Here is a 23,245-nt window from a genome sequence, read left to right as displayed (position 1 = left end):
TATGACCTGGAGATGGGATAACCCCTGCCTGCCTCCCAAACCTAGTGGATGGACTGTGTTATTGTTGAAAACACAATATACGATGTCTAACAAAGGGTTAGACATCGACCTTGTCTGGGACAACCTCCTGACCCCCCCCCCGGTCAGGGGCGGATCCAGGAATTTTCAATAGAGGGGGCGGCTCGCCGCCCACACAAAGTCAGGCGCCGCTCTGCAAAAATGCATTAAGTCGGGTGCCGCTTTGCAAAAAATAGAGGGGGCGCGCGCCGGGTGCGCCCCCCTCTAAATCCGCCCCTGGGGGTGGCAAAACATCTTCCTATTTGACATCATCAACATCTGTGACGTCATCAGAGGTGTCCTAGTACTACATCACTAGCAACAACAATCTTTTTATTTACGTTTATCGTTACTATCGTTACTAATATACATCATTACACAATATTATTATTTGCTGCCATTCAATTCAGGTCAGCTCCAATATCATTTGTTGCTGGTTGATTTATTTTCCAACAGAATGCAAATTTTATCTGTCAGTTGCTACAAAATAACAGGTCAGGCAAAATCCTATGTATTTCTTTAAAATTATTGGAGCATTGCACATTTTACTGACAAAGTTTGCTTGGTCAATACAAACACACCCAACACTGGTAACATGTTGGTACCGCTGAATATATGCAAGAAATTGCTATCACTGTATTTGAGCCCAATCCTACCTTCAAAGCTAGACAACTTTAATACTCCCTGTACAACCTTCACAAACTTTACTCTGTGCATTGGATGTTTTAATTTAATCCCACTATTAATAAGTTCACTATACTAACCTGCCAGGAAGATAAATTGAAGAATCAACAAAAACGAGAAGCCGCATCACAAATAGATACTGCTCAAACACATCTCTCCCCACACAAGATATCTTACACTTCCCACAATGCATTTCTTCCATTTCAATTGTCTGTATTAATTCGCTATCAAGTAGTGAATAGAGCAATAGAATATGTTTATTTCATGACAATCGACCTATGTGTAGCCAGTCTATTCTCAACATGAAAACAAAGGGAACCTATACAAATAAGAGTGTCCTTTGCTACTACTATAATGCGGTGATGTACCATGATTCAAAGGATTCTGGGAAGGGTCTGATGTCTTCTCTGATCGCTGCCTATCTCTCTATCTACCTGGATTGAATATTGGTGCGTACCTGGGATTTGTTTCCTCTAAAGTATGTGTCTATTTTGGTAACTGCAACAACCCACTGAAGGCCATTCATTAGCAGAGTTCAGTTGCATAAAACACAACTGCTTTTAAAGGTACTGAAGCTTTAATCAATGCTACATTTCTACTGGGAATGTTGACTTCCTTTTTCATGTGCATTTATATCAAAGCTACTGCGATTCTTACCAAGTATTCTGAGCAGCGCACTACGCAAAATTTACAAGAGGGGCAAAATTGCAAAGTGGTCCTGCTGACCCTCTCTCAACGTGATTTTACTGCATGTGTGCAAAGAATGCAGAATCTTTCAAATTTCAGTGCTAAAGTGTGTTTACATTTGGGTCTGATACATGCATAAACCAAACTGTTGTCCCCATAGTTTGAGAGTGTAACTTAATTGTGCTTTGTTTGTTGGTCCCTTCTGCATGGTCTCTATAAGTTTGTTTGTTTGTTTGTGTGTTTGTTTATCCAGAGTAAAGGGTAACACAAACACCATTACCACAACAGCTATACAATTCCCACAATAGGAAACAGCACCATTCAAGATTAATGCACTTGTCAATTGGAACCCTGTGCCCCTGGGTGCCTGGAGATGTCCAGGCAGTTGACACAACATTTGGTCAGGGAGTGGTCACAAATTCAGGGCCAGGCATGTGTCGGCCCTTGTTCAGGGAGTTGACCTTGTCCAAAGAGCTTGGAATTTGGGCAGGGACTTGAGCCATGGCAAAAGGCTGGGGTTTACAGCAATTGCCCGGCTACATGTAGTAGGGGTTGGGACTTGCCGGGCTTTTACACACCAATATTGCCACATTGGTGTAAACACTTTCAGTATCATTTTACCCATGAATATGATATCCAAACATATACGTCTAGCCCTCTTCTTTTGTTCCATTATCTATTGTTTTTCTTTTGTTCAAAGTCTGGTCAACTGTTGATTATATCAAGTAATGTGGACAGGTCAAGATAATCTGGACAGGTCAAGATAATCTGGACAGGTCAAGATAATCTTGGTCAGGTCAAGATAATCTTGGTTAGGTCATTAAATTTTGAACAAGAGACGTACATGTTCATATTTAGAAACACTGGCCACATTATTTGATTTTTTTGGACATTTCAACAAACTTAAAATGCATCACATTACATTATGACGTGATCAAACAAGAGAGGGCTCTAATTTTGACTTTTACATATTTTACACGATCAGCATAAATTATTATGCAAGTTTATGCATATTAGATTTAAATGAAGATGGAATAACACCAAGAACACCTCTATTGAATAATGCAAATTAGTTTGTATTATGTCTCTTAAAGCCTGTATAATTAGGACTGGTGATGTCAATCTACCTTTGTCCCCCCTTTCCCAACTAACGCAGATTCCGACAAAGTATGTAACAAAACATAGCCATGAGGTCTTACAAATTAAGTTCAACCAAGGATATTTTGCACTTAAAATGCAGTACATTACAGGCCACAAGATTAGATGTAGAAAAACTAGTAACTACAACAATCCATGCCTAACCCCAACCAAAATAGGTCGAGGAGGGTACCCAGGAATATGCGTTGATTTTGTTCAGGACATTTGTTGTATAAGTATATTAAAGATAAATATATATTCTATGGTGTTAAATGAGTTACCGTCATATCTAGGTAAAACACACCCACTTTTTAATTTGACCTTTGAACTATTTACATATTCATTATTAATATTACTTAATATATGTATAAAGAATTAATAAGGCTATCGAAAGTGAATTAAATAGAATCTCCCGCTTAACGCGTTAAATAGATTGAAATCAATGCTGTATTGATTTGATTAAATCACTTACAATAAGACTCATAGACTCGAGAACGCAGGACACATGAGGAGAATATTACACTGTCCCAGTGTGTTTTTATTTTGGAAAAACCCTAAACTTACACAAGATAATCATATCAGCTTTTCTTTTTGTCTTTTGGAAAATGAATAAACCATAACAACAAATTCGCTTATTTTGGCTCATCAGATATGTAAGATAACGGTTCAAAACAGACATTACCATAGATAATCGGTGTCTTGTTAGCATAGTTAGTCGCTGAAGGCTCGACCCTTCGGGTCTCGCCTTCGAGCGACTCAACATGCTCACCATACCTCAACAAGACACCGATTATCTATGGTAATGGTCTGTTTCTCACCCTTTATCTACTACAAAATTAACTGACTTGACCACTTGCACAAAGTTTTATGTGAAAAACCCAATGGTCAGCCTAATTGTCCATGCCATGTACCAGGTGGGTATCATCATGGCCAAAATTAAATTGACCATCCTAATGAGTCAAAGGAAATCATTCATAAAACTGCTAATTTACTCTTTGTCTTTAAAAATTTAAGCTGATTATAATCTTGAGCTGGACACTTATTGTGCTGCTTGCAAATATACAATTTGTAACAAGTTCTTGCATGGAAAGGGGAACGGTCAATTTTTCAATTACATACAATTCAAAATTCAATCTGCACTGGTTTGTAAGAATTAAAGCCAATATAACTCTCAAAAGTTCATTTTTGCTGAACTATGAAAGGATATCAGCCTTATATTTGTGTATGTTTACTGACTAACCTTTTGGGTCTGAAATGGACATATCTCGAAATGCCAAGAAGGTATGACAGACGTTTGCTTATGATAACCCACTTTATATTATAGGTCATCACGCAGCTGTTAGGCGCAGCACTAGCACTAGTTGCCTGTGTTGCGCTTTGCGTAATGCATGTCACTAGTTAGCGCTTATGTGAATTTACGCGAGTGCAATATGACACGTACGCAGCTGGCGCAAGTGGCCTGGTTTGCAAACGTTTCCGTCTATGGTGTGACTTGTCTATCTATTTTTGCTTTCGTTTTAAATCAACATGCACTCTATACACATAATCAATATTTGCATTTTGTTGACTGGTTTTACTATAATTTACAATTGAAGTGTCATCACACTTTCAAAAATAACTTGTTTTTAAACCTATGCCCCACTGTTCTTTGGACTCTTCTGAAGTGGTAGTATTAAAAATAACTCATGCCAATGATGACCTACGGTACCTTTGTACAAATCCAAAACAAATTTTGAACCTCTTACATATCTGCAGGGTTTATCTACAGGGAGGGACTGCAGATCTCTGCTGCCACCCCCTCAATTGTAACTCATTACTGTTTTGGTTAGTATCTCCCTTTGGTGAGATTTGTCACCAAAAATTTATACAAAATATTTCATTTTTGGTGAAGTTTTGCCTCAATTTGAAGGTCAAAAAAAAATTCCTATTTAAAAGTTGTTATAAGTCGTGTTCACATTTTGAGTTACACCCTACATAAACTTACAAATATTTTCCCTACTCCTACTGCGTGTCCACACCTAGCCTACTCCTAGCACTACACCAACCAGTTTCACCAAGCAATCACTTCTGGTCTGCGTAAACATAAGCTACCACTTCCGGTGTTTCTGTGACCTTTTTCAACCATGCGAAATAAATTTCTTAGTTCCGACTTTTGTCAGGAGTAAATCATCTGACATATGCCTGATGGAACTTACGCTGACTACCGTTCACTCTGCCACTACTCCTGGCAGCGCCTACCGCTACTCAAGCAACTTGCGCCTACCAAGATCCGCCCGGTGTACATCGGATGTCAATGTAAATACAGCTATATCTATTATGGCCTGTCGTGCCCAGGCATAGGGTTAATGTAGCCCCCCCCCCATATGTTGTTGTTATCCTCCCCTCTTCCAATCTGATCCTGTCCATCAGGACAGCCGACAACTGTGCCTGTAATCATGCTCCCTCCCCCATCAAAACTGTACAACAAGGTAATTCTTCTCCGCTTTTTGTGATACATCATCATAGTTACACAGTTGCACACCTACCACACCACCCTATATAATATGAAAGGAAGAATTTGTGAAAGACCTGCCACAAATAGTACAGTACCAAAAGAAACTGTATGGCTGGATGCTATAGATATACTGGCTCAAAAATGGCTGTAAATGCTATATTTATAACAACCATCCTGGTGACAGGTTCACACCACCTTATGCATATCAAGCATGATACAATGTGTCATCAACTTGATATATGTACTTGTATTGGTTTTTGAGAAGTTTTTTAAAGGATGCAAGACATGTATCATCTTGTCTTGTACGTATCTGTCCAATCCCCAGATCTGAAGCTAACCCTGCTGGATACTCCTCTTTTCAAAAAGTGTGTGACTCTATGCATGACCAATGCCCTAACATCACCCCAAAGAACAAAGTGTTCTCATGGTCCATTTGCCCAACTCCTAATAAACCATTATGGGCAAGTAGAAATCTTGATTTAAATCTGTTACCAAATAAATTCAAAACTCTTTTGCTTGTTATTCCCAAACAAAGTGGGGTTATGATCAAGCACAATGGAATAATAGCACTGGTCATTCATTTTTATCGTAAAATGATGTCCTGAAGATGGCACTCCCTAGAGTTCCAAAAGTTCAGCCCTCTGAAAAGGACTTCTGAAAAGGACTTGTCCAGGGAAAGATTTACCAAACTAGAGTACCAAGTAGTTTCAAATCATTCATTTTTATTATTCAAGATCGGCTCTTACAGGTGTGTGGACAGTCAACCAACACGCCAACATGATAAGATGAACTATTCTATAAATAATCTGACAGCCTGTTACAGTCTGATATCTGCTCTATTGACATGGATATTTTCAGACCTTTTAGAAGTCATGAAATCACCTAGTGATACACCGGTTATTTGGTCACGAGTTCACAGACTTGTCACTAAAAATAGGGGTTTCAGAGCTGTTACTCATTGTCTGGTGTGTGTGTGAAGACCCTGGATCAGGGGGCACACGCAAGTATTGCCTACTAACTTCTTCTTGTTACTTCTTGTTTCTTAAAAATATAATGTGGCCTAATGTATTTGACCTAATGTGCACCCCTCCACTAATATGGGCCCCAACAAAATCTTCCAAGAAATTCTGAAATTCCATCAAAAGTCTGAACAAAAACCTAAACTTTCCACTTTAGCATAAAAATTCCCATTTATAACTTTTACTTTTAATTAGGCACCTCACAAAATGACTGACTTTAAGTCAAATACGGTACCTTCCATGTTACTTTTTCTCTTGGTAACAACTACTGAACGGGCTACTGAATAGCATTTTAGTCGGTGGTTTTAGATTAGGTTTTTTAAAGGAAGTGTCCGGCAATCACAACATTAGGTCTTATATGTTAGAAAAATAATTATCAAGCACGAATCACATGGTTTTATTTCAATCAAACTCATATTAACCATAAAACTAATAAAACAGCCGTCTCTCAACGCGATATTCAAAATTCCGCGCCGAAATGTTCTAGAGCAGTGACGCCATGGTTATTTGTGCTCATTTGTCGACAGGCTTCATTGAACTATGTGGACGCCACTGCTCTAGACAATTTCGGCGCGGGAATTTTGAATATCGCGTGTTGAGAGATGGCTGTTTTTATTCGTTTTTATGATTAATATGAGTTTGTTTGAAATAAAACCATGTGATTCGTGCTTGATAATTATTTTTCTAACATATAAGGCTTAATGTTGTGATTACCGGACACTTCCTTTAAGTGATTTTTTTTCCATAAAATATTATGCAGTGTGGTTAATAGTAGCAAACAAAATACCCCAATCCAAGGACTTCCCTACATTTCCAGTCACTTAAAATGGTACACCCGCCCTTAATGCCTAAATAAGGTCATTTCAGGTTGATCAATGGGTGTAAGCCCCACCCACCTGTTTCCTTAAATAACCCAGCTTGTTTATAAATAGTACTGCCATCTGGGAATGCCTCACAGGTGCATATCTGGGTCTCTGTAATCCCATGTCCTTATTTGACCTTCATACCAGACTTATCAGTAGCTATTTATAGCTGCCTCTATATTTATCAATGGTAAGCTCCGCCTCCCACAGTATTTATTTATTTATAGCTGCTGGGACTGGCTAAAAATAGCCTAGAAAGGGAAGTTCTCAAGCATGGCAAAATATGACTAATGCAGAGCACAGGATCTGTGTGCAGAGTTAAGTTAGTCATGTGGACACAAGCTCCCAGCATGCTCCCAGTTACAAAAGTGATTTTCTACCCACAAGGATAGTGTATTTTAAAAGTTAAGAAAAGCATACACTGACCTGTGTAGACATAATGGTACATGGCTTTCTTGAAACAAATTCTGCAGACTGAAGTGACACTTCCTTTATAGCACAGGTTATCTACCACCAAACTGTTGTAGGTTATCAAGTTTCAAAGAGTGATTTTGATAGAAGACAAGACAAGACCTTGACCTAGCCATGCATCAAATACCATGAGGAATGTCAAATGTGGGAACAGTGCCATTGGATAGCTACATGTAGCTAGTAGTAGTGGTATCAATCCAAGCATTATTTTCCAGTGTCCTATCCTAATAGAACCATCTGTTCTAGGACCAAATGGAACAAAATCATAATAATTAAAGGAGGATTTTGTGATCCTAGCATCCTCTTTTTGTGACCGTTTTTAGTAGATATCCACAAAAAAAGCTTATTCACACATTTTCAGTTGATTCTGATTTGCATTTGCGAGTTATGCATGATTATGTGTACTTCACTGCTTCATAGGCAGTTGTAATTTCATTCTGGTATATACCAGAACGAAATTCAAATTTGACGATATTTTTGCTGAATGAATTAATCTGCAAGATATCTTTGGTACATAAACATTTATTTATGTAGCCAGAGGTTTCCAGTGCTATAAAAATCTCAACTTTTTTAAAGAAAAGTGGGGGGATGAGGCTGTGGATCACGAAATGCCCTTTTAATATGCATGTTACCACCTTTTTTTCACTTTACATAATTGTATTTATAAAAAATAAATTTTTTATTATAACTTTTAAACCAATTTAGATCAAACCAATTTGGTTCTAGTGCTTTTAAGCACTAGAACCAAATTGGTTTGATCTTTGGATCCAGTCAATGCTGCTTTGATGCTACACTGCAAAAACAAGTGTTTATATTTAAACACCATATTGTGTTTATCAGAGCAACACTTAATAAACACATAATTCATGTTAATGGTCTAACACTAATGTTCATAAATTAACACTTGGTGTTATATTACAAACACTAATGTTTGTAATATAACACCAAGTGTTAATTTATGAACATTAGTGTTAGAAAAATTAACATTAGTGTTAGACCATTAACATGAATTATGTGTTTATTAAGTGTTGCTCTGATAAACACAATATGGTGTTTAAATATAAACACTTGTTTTTGCAGTGTAGTCATTAATGAACTATCAACTAATTAATTATAATGGTAAACTTGTATTAGTCCATATCGTTACGATTAACAAGTCAATTAATTGATTTAGTAAATAATAAGGATCAACCAAACATCAATGAAAGATCAAACTTATTTGGTTCTATTAATCATCCAACTCATATTGAGTTTAAATACAATTTAAGTATAACCATCTATGGTATAACATGCTTTTTAAAATATAAATAATTATTTCAAACATATCTCATTTATTTTACTACCGTATTAGGCCCCCTATATTGTTATCATGTGCCTTATTATGTTATTGCTAGTATGTAAGATTGAAAAGCATATGTGAATAAACTACTTTGAATTGAATTGAATTGAACTGAATTTAATGTGCCGGTTTCACTGCTATTATTAAACTTGAGTTTTGAGGTTAAAAATCTCTTGTGAAGTTGCAGGTAGTCTAATGAACAATAGGTACCAATTCAAGCATTCACTGCCAGTGCCTGGTTCCATGTGGTACACTATCATGTCTAAATGGGAACACTGTTTGATTGTGCAAAAGGGCTTGTTTAAGGGTAGACGAGGTATTATTGGTCGAAGCAACCAAAAAATCAATTATCATTATCTAGATCAATATATTATTGAAAACTAACACCTTCATGTTTTGCAAAAGCTCATTCTACAAATCCTATACTTTGCAAACTTGCTTAATTTATTATGGTTACTGAGTTATGTAAGGTTTACAAAAGTGTTGTTGTTTCATCCCTCTTTACAACATAACTCAAGAACCACTCACCTACACAAGTATATCTCTGATATTTGAATTCTTCTACACCCTCGCTATGAAATGAGCAATGCAGTTTTTGCCAAAGCTCACTACCATTCGCAAGATGCTGTGAACTACCAAATCGCAACAGTTTAAAATTGATAATAACCTTAATTGTTTGATTCTGTAAAAGGACTAAAAGGTCATAATTAAGTTAGGCGTGCAGCCTAACTTATTTCTTTCTTGCCATTTCTTTAAGTTAGGCGTGCAGCCTAACTTATTTCTTTCTTGCCATTTCTTTCTTCTTTCTTTCTTCTTCTTCTCACAATTTGCTACTACTTCCACATCCTTGATCGGATTTCGACCAAACTCGGTCACAAGCAGTATTGGGTAGCTGGCTACAAAAGTCATGGGTTGTTTAACGTCAGAGGTCATCCAAGGGGTCACAGGGGTCAAAAAGGTCATTTTAACCTAAAATGCTCCGATTGAGCTGAAATTTAAATGCAATGATCCTTATGACATTCTAAACAGGTTTCAAATATTTTAAAATTCATTTAAGATCATTAAGGGGTCATAAAGGGGTCAAAGGTCATGTTTTTAAAAATGCTCCAATTGAGCTGAAATTTCAATGCAATGACATTCTTAACATTTTAAAAACATTTTAAAATTCATTTAAGGTCATTAAGGGGTCATACAGGGGTCAAAGGTCAAGTGTTCCAAAATGCTCCAATTGAGCTGAAATTTGAATGCAATGATCCTTATGACATTCTAAACATGTTGAAAATATTTTTAAATTCATTTAAGGTCATTAAGGGGCAATAAAGGGGTCAAAGGTCAAGTTTTCAAAATGCTTCAATTGAGCTGAAATTTAAATGCAATGATCCTCATGACATTCTTAACATGTTTTAAATATTTTAAAATTCATTTAAGGTCATTAAGGGGGTCATACAGAGGTCAAAGGTCAATTTTCAAAATGCCAGCTTTCCACGATTAAGGTTTATTAAAACGGCAATTAATGAAACAATCTTATTAAAATTAATACTATCCAGCACAGTGTTGCTGCTTGATCATGATCAGATCGTCAGTCATCCGCCTAACTTACCTCGTGCCCTTGCAAAGGGCACAGTTGCTCTAGTTCTTCTTTCTTTCTTTCTTTCTTTCTTCTTCTTCTCACAATTTGCTACTACTTCCACATCCTTGATCGGATTTTGACCAAACTCAGTCACAAGCAGTATTGGGTAGCTGGCTACAAAAGTCATGGGTTGTTTAACGTCAGAGGTCATCCAAGAGGTCACATGGGTCAAAAAAGGTCATTTTAACCGAAAATGCTCCGATTGAGCTGAAATTTAAATGCAATGATCCTTATGACATTCTAAACATATTTAAAATATTTTAAAATTTATTTAAGGTCATTAAGGGGTCATAAAGGGGTCAAAGGTCAAGTGTTCCAAAATGCTCCAATTGAGCTGAAATGTAAATGCAATGATCCTTATGACATTCTAAACATGTTGAAAATATTTTGAAATTCATTTAAGGTCATTAAGTGGCAATAGGGGGTCAACGGTCAAGTTTTCAAAATGTTTCAATTGAGCTGAAATTTAAATGCAATGATCCTTATGACATTCTTAACATATTTTAAATATTTTAAAATTCATATAAGGTCATTAAGGAGGTCATACAGAGGTCAAAGATCAAGTTTTCAAAATGCCAGCTTTCAACGATGAAGGTATATTAAAACGGCAATTAATGAAACAGTCTTATTAAAATTAATACTATCCAGCACAGTGTTGCTGCTTGATCAGATCGTCACAGTCATCCGCCTAACTTACCTCGTGCCCTTGCAAAGGGCACAGTTGCTCTAGTTAAGTTAGGCGTGCAGCCTAACTTATTTCTTTCTTGCCATTTCTTTCTTCTTTCTTTCTTCTTCTTCTCACAATTTGCTTCTACTTCCACATCCTGGATCGGATTTCGACCAAACTCGGTCACAAGCAGTATTGGGTAGCTGGCTACAAACATCATGGGTTGTTTAACGTCAGAGGTCATCCAAGGGGTCACAGGGGTCAAAAAAGGTCATTTTAATCGAAAATGCTCCGATTGAGCTGAAATTTAAATGCAATGATCCTTATGACATTCTAAACATGTTTAAAATATTTTAAACATTTATTTAAGGTCATTAAGGGGCCCATAAAGGGGTCAAAGGTCAAGTTTTTCAAAATGCTCCAATTGAGCTTAAATTTAAATGCAATGATCCTTATGATATTTGAAACATTAAAAAAATATTTTGAAATTCATTTAAGGTCATTAAGGGGTAATACAGGGTCAAAGGTCAAGTTTTTAAAAATGTTCCAATTGAGCTGAAATTTCAATGCAATGATCCTTATGACATTCTAAACATTTTAAAACATTTTAAAATTCATTTTAGGTCATTAAGGGGTCATAAAGGGGTCAAAGGTCAAGTGTTCCAAAATGCTCCAATTGAGCTGAAATTTGAATGCAATGATCCTTATGACATTTTCAACATGTTGAAAATATTTCAAAATTCATTTAAGGTCATTAAGGGGCAATAAAGGGGTCAAAGGTTAAGTTTTCAAAATGCTTCAATTGAGCTGAAATTTGAATGCAATGATCCTTATGACATTCTTAACATGTTTTAAATATTTTAAAATTCATTTCAGGTCATTAAGGGGCCATACAGAGGTCACAGGTCAAGTTTTCAAAATGCCAGCTTTCCACGATTAAGGTTTATCAAAACGGCAATTAATGAAACAATCTTATTAAAATTAATACTATCCAACACAGCACTGAGTGTTGCTGCTTGATCAGATCATCACAGTCATCCGCCTAACTTACCTCGTGCCCTTGCAAAGGGCACAGTTGCTCTAGTTCTTTCTTCTTTCCTCTTTCTTTCTCACAATTTGCTACTTCTTCCACATCCTTGATCGGAGTTCGACCAAACTCAGTCACAAGCAGTATTGGGTAGCTGGCTACAAAACTTATGGATTTGTTTAATGTCAGAGGTCATTCAGGGTCACAGGGGTCACAAAAGGTCATTTTAACCGAAAATGCTGCGATTGGGCTGAAATTTAAATGCAATGATCCTTATGACATTCTAAACATGTTTAAAACATTTTAAAATTTATTTAAGGTCATTAAGGGGTCATAAAGGGGTCAAAGGTCAAATTTTTCAAAATGGTCCAATTGAGCTGAAATTTAAATGTAATGATCCTTATGACATTCTAAACATTTGACAAATATTTTAAAATTCATTTAAGGTCATAAAGAGGTCAAAGGTCAATTTTTTTAAATGCTCTGATTGAGCTGAAATTTGTATACAATGATCCTTATGACATTCTAAACATTTTAAAAACATTGTAAGATTCATTTAAGGTCATTAAGTGGTCATAAAGGGGTCATAGGTCAAGTTTCCAAAATGTTCCAATTGAACTGAAATTCAAATGCAATGATCCTTATGACATTTTAAACATTTTGAAAATATTTTAAAATTCATTTAAGGTCATTAAGGGGTCATAAAGGAGTCAAAGGTCAAGTGTTTCAAATTGCTCTAATTGAGCTGAAATTTAAATGCAATGATTCTTATGACATTCTTAACATGTTTTAAATATTTTAAAAGTTTTCAAAATGCCAGCTTTCCACGATCAAGGTATATTAAAACGGCAATTAACGTAAACAGTCTTATTAAATTAATACAATCCAGCACATTGGCTGCTGGATCAGATCGTCACAGTCATCCGCCTAACTTACCTCGTGCCCTTGCCAAGGGCACAGTTGCTCTAGTTATATACCTGTTATTGTTGCCACTGATGATAAATTGACTTCTGTGTAATATTCTTGAATTGTCTTCAACTCTGATGTGAAAAGAAAACTACTCCCGAATGATAAAAGTTTTGAGGTATGAATCCACAATCTGCAACTGCACTACCAGCAGAACTTTCCACTGACAATGACAATGTGTTGAGTCAGGATTACCAGTAGGCATTCCTCACACACCTTGAGTCTGTGCATAGATAATGAAGGAGACTCACCATAAACCCACCCTAGAAAGTTCTTTCAAGAAACATTTGAAAAAAAATGCTTGCTATAATAGCTGATCTGTGTTCAGTGTAAAAACTACTCTAGTTAAGTTTTACAGGAACCCAATGATCTGCAGTTATATAAGTTCTAGGCCTACCTGTAAGAAATAATCTCTGGCAGCATTACCCCAGTCTGTCACAATCTTGATGTCTAGACTATTATCTCCTTAAATTACCTGATGCGGCCAGGAAAACTTTGGCAAACTTTGGCATTTGACACTAAATAAGTACAACTGTGTTCAAAATTGCAATACACTGGGATAAATTTCCATGCCCTTTTTCACATAATTTTGTTTAAAAATTCCTGTTAATAAAACTTGTCCGTTAAGATGATAAGAGATATTTTTCAAAAACTTAGTCTGTGTGAAATTTTTGACCAAGATGGAATTTTTTTTTTTGTCCTGTTTTTGGTTCATTGCACATGTGATCTGCAGCGGGACTGGCAATAAAATGACCCTAAAAAAATTGAACTTTCAAACAATTGACTTCATGCCATTCACTCATAACAACAATAATGACTATGCTATTCTTGACAGAAGCAATTGAATGGTTTCACCAGGTCAGTCAGTAAGGGGTGACCCACCTTTTTGGATCTGAGGGCCACTATGCATTTTGCATGTAGCCCAGGCGATTTCAAACTTAAAATTGTGACAAAAGCATTTACCCTAACCCTGCAAAACATGAAAATCCTCAATGCACAAAGAAAATGCAAGCACACAAGTATCCCTTGTGATCAAAATGTGTAATTCCGGTTTAATCAGTTTAACAAAAGTTGCATAATTTGCCTAAATTAATATTGAACATATTATCCATTAATGGTACATATATACAGCAAAATGGGCAAAATTTCCAACAAATATTTTTCTCAATTTTAAAATTTGGGAAATACCAATTTTCTTCCAAATGTCAAAAATATCTGGGATTCTTTTTCCAACCGAGTTATGGCATGCAAAATACTGGTACTTCGAAAAGCAAGCCAAGTGTGAAAATGAATAAAAAGCAACCAATTTGAACTCCTGATAAGTTCACGTCCCCAAACTTTGAGGGTTCATCTGTGGATACAAAATGGGCCTCATGATGTTGCTATTTCTGGGCACCCCTTGCGCTACATTAAATAGGATATCTAACATCTGTTTATGGACAACTCAAATCCACCTCGTATCCCCTGACTATAAATTTACTGCAAAAAATAGCCACCACTAATTCAACTTCTATTTTGGTTTGCTCATATTTTTATTCAATGTCTTTATCGCTCTAATTTCCTCCCTATATCCTGTTTGTTACCCCTGCAGGTATGTGTCAGGCCACTACAAACATGTATGTCATGTTCGGGCTGATCTAACCGCTTTTTTACCAACTCACTCTCTCTCTCGCTCACTCTCCCCATAGCACATTGTTATTTTTATATCATGTACCTATTTTTAAATGGTGACTTCCTTGCTTTCAAGAATTTTGAACCAAATTAGTGCCATTTTAAGTAGTCAAAATCCATATAAGGTAATAAATCATGTCAATGGCAATGTAACTGATTCCATTAAATTGCCTGCCAACTATTTTGGGATCTTGTGTTCATGATTACCAACCTAAAAAACACCCTTCTGTAATAAGTGCCCAGAACGGATTTTTTTTTTCAATTGACAACTAACTGTCTATGCATGCCCATTTCATTACACTTGCCAAATGTCTAAGAATTACCATCTAAACCTTCCAGCTTTGGATTAAGATGATTTTGACTATTGAGATATGATACTCTGTATAATTCCCAATTTTGACTCTCAATTCATCCAAAGCACCCACAGCAGCTGTAGGGAGTATCCCATTATGCTTTGCGGTACCACAGTACAACTGATTGTGCCATAGAAAATGTACACAAAATCCCACAAAATGTACACAAAATCAGGGAATCTTAGGATTTTGTTTGAACAAATATCACCCATAGAGTATTGTAAATCTATCAATAGCTCTCAATATCTAAGCAGCTCTTGTTTATTTTTTGTATACATTTGCTATGGAGCATGCAGATATACTGCAATGCATGATGGGATACTCCCTTGAGCTGCTGTGATAAGCACCCCTAATAAAGTGACTGACTTATGCATCTGTAGCACTAGCCACTTCATGTCAAACATGGTAGCTATCAGCATGAAACATAGTGTACACTAAACAATGATGGTACAGTCTTTCTTCCTGATCTTTCAAGCCCGTATGCAGAAAATGTGAAAATATTCCAGGTTTTTTTAATGTTTGTTTGGTCAAAGAAGGTCCAAATATTGGGAGGAAGGTTCACTTTTCACAACATCACTTCCTCCTCCATGATAAAACATGGTTTATCATAAAATATAGCTTTCTGCAGTGGTTTTAGCCACCAAAAATTTATTTGTTTATCAATTTTTGTGGACTGCATATAGTGCACAAAAATTGGGCAATGACTGTACTAAGGATGAGGGGTGGCTAGAAGGGGGAACCTAGATGTGACCCCTGGCTGAAATGTGCTATCACATGAAAAACAATGCATTAAATTTCATCCATTAGGCCCCTAACAGTCAATTTTGAGTTTCCCGTCACATAATTTCTGAAAACAAGTGAGGTAACTTTTTCATTATTAATTATTCATTATTTTTCTGCCTTTCATTATACCAACACGCATGTAAAATGTGTTGTTATTTGCCACTCACTCACTTGAAGATGGATGTTTATCCCAAATGAGGTTCAAAAGTATATTGACAGCAAAATGTATGTTTTGATTTTGATTTTTCCACAAAAAATAAAGGGATATTCATAATTGTTTTTGCAAATATAACCAGTTTTTATCGGTATTATTTGGAAAATCACAATAATGAATTCAAGTGAGGGTCAGAAAATGAAGTGAGGGCGGGTGACGGGGAAACTCAAAATCGACTTTCACTGGCCTACTACATAAAAGAAGAAACAAAATCCTTGAAATTGATGATGCATCTAGAAATCTGCAGCATTGAATGCAATAAAAGCATTACACTACAGATAAAGAACTGAGTGGAATCTATTTCTGGCTCCACTAATCGCCAAGACACTCTCAATATACAGTCCCTTGGCAATTTCAAGGAGAAAGATCACATCACCAGTGCTATATATACATATACAATATTTATATATACCTTTTCATATTTACGGCCATACTCATCTTTTCTCCCAACCAGAGTTAATAATCAGAATGAAGGGACAGCAAAGATGGCACAATTCAATAGCAGCGCTTCAATTACTCAAAGTGTTTGCTTTTAATGTTACAAAGTTTTTTAGTGTTTCTATTGAACCCGTTTTATTTTTAGTTATAGAGTGGAAAAATACAAAATCACGAGGAAGGATCTCAACTGAATTATAACACAGAGTGCCTTATTATTATATTGCAAATTTCTGTTTTACTCAGTCATTGCATTCTATTTTTGTTTTAAATGTTGCATGCGTGTAAGTATTGTGTATAAAATAGGTTGTTAAATCTGTATATTATTTAACATATCTAGTTTTAATCATTTTGACTTCATGTTATAAAGTGCCTCGAGGCCATTTTGTCGGCATAAGGTGCCTTGTTGTTGATGTTATTGTTGTTGTTGATGATGTTGTGACTGAATGGGAGATTTGAATATTTTCTTACATCAACCTCAAATCTCAACTTCCAAGAAAGAAAAATGACCATGTGAAAGACATGGCAAGATTCTGACTTCACAAAACATCACAAAGTAATCTTCCTCATCACACCAATGCTTTAAACTAATTTACAATGCCAACACTATGGCTCAAAGATAGCTAAGGTACTTTTTTGGATAGTAAAATGCTGTACGCTTCAATCAGTATGTGAAAAAGTCATAATCCCACTTCCCTTCAACTCGCCTTAGTAATGTTTGCCAACAAATAGATGACGTCTATTTGCCTACAACTTCTAGAGGAACTCTCTTACATCACGATAAAAACATTCCTAATTCAACTTCCCTTTCCAGGTTGCCCTTGCCTCATTTGTAAACAAATAAACACACATAAATGACATACCGTAGAATTTCATCTGCAAGCATTATAGTATACCTCTAAATGAGGATTTTTTTGACAATTTCCTCCACAAAACATTACAATAGTCTTGTACAATAATGCATGTTTGTACAGCCGCCTGTGTCAAAAATACAGTTGCTCAAGCTCCAAATCACATTTTTGTGGAGGTGGAGGGTGTCTGAGCTGAATTTTGTCTCTTTCGTAAAAAAAAACCAACATTTAGTCATATATGCTTGTAGACGGAATTCTATGGTATACAAAGTCTACAGAATCACAATATATTACAACAATTATAACCATCATTCCAAGCCGTTTCTCTTTATAGATTTCCAATGATTCACTCATCGCTTCTAATCCGCAAGAAAGAGACAAAGAATGGGGATCTGGCTTATAATTGATTAGGGAAACCATAGCAATGACTGAATGGCTATTTGTAGCATGTGTGACAAATATAGATATCAGCCGCTATATTTAACCAAGATAAAATCTCGCCTAAATAGACTACACATTTTTCATGTTTAATATATATAATGCAATAAAATGCATATGTCATGAACATCTGTTAATACCAGTGATTATCAAAATAAAATTATGTCTGGCCAACCCTTTTAACAAGAAGTATGATTTGCATAATCACAATATTTATATCTTAAGTTTCTCATTTAAAATCTAGTTTCAATGAATGAGATTTTAGTTTATCAAGTTTTTCTTTGGGTCTTTTGTGGCTGTGTTTTTCTACACTGGTTTAGATTCTAAAAGAAAAAATGCATCATAGAATCATATTTCAGGCCTAAAAATATTACTGGGGTTATGAGAAAAAATAACTTTTTTCAGATACCCATATTGCCCCAAATTTTTCAATTTTGATGGGGTGAAGTGAAGGATGAGGATGTCAATTGGGTCACCCACTTTTAAGTGTAAACAATATGACAGTTCATTATATTTAAACATTAAGGCCTATAGCCAAATACATTGACTAGAATGTAGCATTTATATCTGTGTGTTTATACTGAGCACCCAGTAGTACCTGGTAACCCACAATCTGATTCACCAACACCAAGCACGTTTCTACTGATGCTGAAGTTAAAATGAATGTTGCGGTGTGTATAATTCCTCGACTCCGAAGCTGCATTAATAAAGGTCCAATGGAATGCACAAAATGTATATGAAAGATGTGCAACACCTAGCAACTGTTAACCATTGTGTTTCTACTGGCAGAAATACAAGGTACCACACCACATGTTCTACCTCTTTAAGATGGACTACGGTAGCCTGGTGTCCACACCGCATCACGCCGGACTGGTCTGTTTCTAAGCACATTTACCGGCAACACTCTAAACTAAACTGCATTAACTGGCAACCTTTTCCAAGTAATACACAGATTGTCCTAGGTTGACCAGGGTTTTGTATTTGATCATTCCAACCTAGTTCAAAAGAAGGACAGTAGACACAAGTCACCACAATTGTCATGATTGTGTACCTAGACTATTATATTGGCAAAGAATAAACAGAAATTTAAATATCGGTCTGGTCCTATGAAGCTTTCAAATGAAGTGTAACATTATTTGAAATGTTTTGACATCAAAATCTTTTTTTGTGTGTGTTTCTTGCACATATATTTGTTTTTCTTTTTTATGTCCTGCATTTTTTTTCAAATTCTTTGCTCTGATTGCTATTTTACCCATGTCCAATGTATACTTATACTTGCCTAGCAGTGAAATAGCTTTAACCCTAACCCAACTAGGACTCACTAAAGCTCACTATTAAAACCACTCTGCGTGCATGGATTCCACGGGACTTGATGACGCAATCAGACAAAGTCATATATACCCAGGGAATCGTTGGCCGGGCCAACGTCACCTGTGTAGCTACATGCTAGGGATCTTCTGCGTGGCATGCGAGGGGTCCGAGGCTCGAATCCCGGGGGTGCCAAGTGACTTTCTTCTTCATCTTCCCTCCTTTTTCGTTCCTTCTTTCCCTTCCGATAGCACAAAAACCACGGGTAGGGTTAGGGTTAATCTACCTGTATTTTTGTAATGTGGTTTTAACCATTGTATAATATCAATTTTGTTAGCTTTTAATTATTGTAACTTACAGTTTGAGATATTTTGTGCAATGCACTATATAAGAAAAAACATATTTATCATTATTATGTCCAGGCTTGTATAGATTATCAACAGCTGACACATCTGCACCAAGACAACAATGAACCTATCCTGGTTTATTGGGCATTCCATTCCTTGCAGAGTATGGGGGAAACGATCCTCTGTAGCAGACCCCTTAAGAATCTACATGCAAACAATACTACATGGGACTAATAATTTACCGTGTCATGTGAGTGATGTGAACCTCTATGTGCCCGAAAGGACAGGTATGGTCACTTTGGCAAAGAAATCAAGATGGTGCCAGACATTCAAATCCTTGTCACATTTTAAATGCTACCTATAAGGTCAGTTTTGATGCTCTACAAACTCTATCAGCTGCTTGTAAACCAATTACATCACATTGCTGCTTTGAACCAATGACAAACTTTTCATCAACTGCTTTGAACCAATGACAAACTCTTCATCAACTGCTTGACCCAATCACATTGCAATGTCAATGTGTGTTGCAGTAGTTTGGATTTCACCGTTTCACACATGCGCAAATATAATTGAGCCCATTCACTACTTACCCGCTGCCTCGTAAACTACTTGCAACCTCTCCCTCATGACCCTTGTTAGTTCACTATCCACAAAAGTATCGATGTTGATATTACTTGTAAAAGAGATGAAGACAAAATCGTTTTATCTAGCTTGTTCGATATATATTCCAAATTGTATTTCAAGTTGACATTGAGTCAACGTCAGATGACGTTAATACTCGCACGAGACTTGGAGGATGACGAAAACATGATGACAAAATAACCTGATTTGATTATAAACAGTCCGTATGAACAAGAAACCTACAGTCGTCCATTTACAAGTTGTTGTATTAACTTCCAGTTCACGAAAGACTATAAAAAGTCGCAATTATAGGAATATCTCTCACCCACGCACGTCAATTATACAATGCTATTTCTGGTAAATCCAATTCAACCTGATGAGCACGATCAAAGGTAGATTGATCAAAACTTGCGAGCCAGTCAGTTGGACAGAAGACCTGCTTGCCTGTCTCAAGATGTAGATTGCTGCCTTCTTGACTCTTTATTCACATGGAAACAAACCACTAGCATCCACTAGCATTTCTGTTGCAAGTTCAGATAAAGTAATACCGGCTCATCAAAGAAGGCAAGTGTCTGCGTAATTAAAAAGGGAAAGCGAGTGGTAATTCCAGCATGGAGAAGACTTATGATCTTCATATGATGATAAGTGTATCCATACCCTGCCAAGTCTGTCTACGGAAAGCAGTGATCCTCCGCACACTATCACTCTATCCTGAGTTATTACGATTCCATTCACGTTTGCTGCACTCTAAGTGAAAGCAGCATCGGATTGAAGCTGAAGTGAGAACAGCTTGTATGAGTAATTCTAACTATGCAATGTAATGGCACTGGCAAGCACTCAACGCTGGCATATAGTCAGTGACCCAACTCAAAAGGAGCTCGCTCCTTGCCTAACTCAGCCTTCATAGTTGACTAAAAATAACCCATAGCACAATAATCACCAGGATATTGTCTATAGTTTCCTTCGCAGACCTATTATTAGCCACAGTTAATCTGACTGCACACTACAGATCTCTGCACTGACTGCGTGGAAGTCTATTAACACCTTAACCACTACACAATGACATGTTTTTGAAATCTATTTATAAATATCAGTCCTGAAAAACACAGCAATAATCAATCAAGTAATTAGAATGGCAGGATAAGTCTAATCATTCCTATCATTAAAATATGTTTCATCAGCTTGCAAATTAATTACTATTTTAAACTCATCTATGTCTTGCAAATGCTAATATTATAGGACCCAAATTAAAGAGCTATTAAGAAAGCCTTCTTGCCCATTCCACAAATACATTGAATTGTTTGCAATAAGTATTTAGGATAAATTTAGAATCAAGATCACACAGGCTTGGCCTAGATTAAACTAAAAGTTCAGTGTTATTTAAAAACGTTGGCTGGCCATGTCCTCCAGCACAGGGTGACAAGAGATAGACGGCACATTAATTAGCCATCCTGACACATCTTCAAGTGCAACTAGCAGTTTGCATGTTAATATTTCCTACCCTAGCCTGTTTGTTGTTGTTGTTGTTGTTGTTATTGTTGTTGTCGTTGGTGATAATGATGCTGGTGATAATGATGCTGGTGATGATTCTGCTTTTGTTTCATGGAGAAATTGTTTTTTATTTGTTGTTTTTATTTTCTTTGTTTGTTATTCTATCATTTGTCTTGCTCTAATATGCTATTTTGTTTTGTTTTTAGATTTGTTTCTTCTTGTGTCTTTCTTTTCAAATGACACTTTCACGAAAGCGCTATTGCTGTATCCCTCAAGAAATAGTCATACAAAAGTGGAGAGAAAAAATTGATTTTTATGAAATTTCCAAACCTAACAATAGTATCCTTTTTAGATCATCAAATTGACTTTAAATGTTGTGATACTGGTGTATGACCTTTACTTCTTGACAATGTACTTTTTTGACCTTTTGAAAATTGACTTACTATAATTACTATCTTTATTATACAAACATAAGCTATCATATGTGATGCGATCAAGCAAAGTCAGTCGGAACTCGGAAATATCAAATTTTCAGTTTCTTATAGGATAGTAAAAAGCATTTACAAATCTGGATTTTGCAGAAAATCCCGTTGAAATTGAACATCCAGTTCCAAAGATATGAGCAATTTAAGAGGTTCCAAAACAATAGAAAAGAAAAGGAAATATGTCCTTTGTTTGGCTATATCTCAAAATCAATATTTCTGAGTTTCGACTGATTTTGCTTGATCGCATCACATATATTGAAAACACCATAGGCCTCAAGTTTGGTTCTCAATTTATGAAGTTTTGTGATATGTATTTTATTGTTTTTTTTACTCCATGTTTGCCTTTATATCTGAATTTGAATTTGAATTGGCCTGATGTGCTGTATAGTTTTATGTCAAGTTATTTGCATATTTATTATTTGTGACATAATCTAGTCCATGGAGGCCAAAATTTTTACCAATATTTTTGTTAAACAAGGCGGTTCTCGAACCACGAGCCTCGCCTGCTTTCGCGACTGCCTGCTTTTGCGATTATTTTTGGTAGAGGTAAATCAGCTGGGCACGATTACCTGGCTGATGGTGACTGTACCCACCAAATTTCATGCCCATCCGACTGTTCAGACAGTTTTTACTAATTTCACCTCAGATGACCCCTGGTGACCCTGAAATGACCTTACACAATTTGGCTCTAAATGTTGACTGTATTCACCAAGTTTCATGCCCAATACAAGAGTTTTTAGTAATTTGACCTCTGATGACCCCTGGGTGATCATGGATGATCTTGAAATTACCTTCCAAACATTTGGCTCTAAATGTTGAATGTACCCACCAAGTTTCATACCCATACGACAGTTATTAGTGATTTGACCTCAGATGACCTCTAGGTGACCTTGGATGACCCCGAAATGACCTTCCAAAAATTTGATTCTAACTGTTGACCAAGTTTCATGCCCATACGACAGTTTTTAGTAATTTGACCTCAGATGACCCCTGGGTGACCCAAGATGACCCTGAAATGACCTTCCAAAAATTTGACTCTAAATATGTTGACTGTACCCAGCAAGTTTTGTGCCCATATGACAGTTTTTAGTAACTTGACCTCAGATAACCCTGGATGACCCCAAAATGACCTTTAAAAATGTTGGCTCTAAATGTTGATTGTACCCACCAAGTTTCATGCCCATACAACAGTTTTTAGTAATTTGAC

The 23,245-nt window shown here is 36.3% G+C and overlaps 1 protein-coding gene across 4 annotated transcripts in view; it reads right to left on the bottom strand.

Annotated features, from left to right (window-relative positions):
- LOC140150809 (histone deacetylase 4-like) overlaps nucleotides 1-23,245 on the bottom strand; it is a 119,706-nt gene that overhangs the window by 72,449 nt on the left and 24,012 nt on the right. Inside the window, exon 1 of one of the 4 annotated variants that reach the window (XM_072172941.1) lies at nucleotides 20,032-20,912. The exons of 2 other annotated variants lie outside the window; for them this stretch is intronic. In XM_072172941.1, the coding sequence (XP_072029042.1) occupies nucleotides 20,032-20,068 (37 nt within the window). In that variant the 5' untranslated portion in view covers nucleotides 20,069-20,912. Of the gene's footprint in view, nucleotides 1-20,031; nucleotides 20,913-23,245 lie in introns of those variants that run through there. One more of the 4 variants, XM_072172944.1, reaches the window with a different exon arrangement.

This window comes from Amphiura filiformis, chromosome 4, assembly GCF_039555335.1.
Source record: "Amphiura filiformis chromosome 4, Afil_fr2py, whole genome shotgun sequence".
NCBI classification, from domain to species: domain Eukaryota; kingdom Metazoa; phylum Echinodermata; class Ophiuroidea; order Amphilepidida; family Amphiuridae; genus Amphiura; species Amphiura filiformis.
Note: the sequence above shows the minus strand (reverse complement) of the source record. Positions and strands in the feature narration are given on the sequence as shown.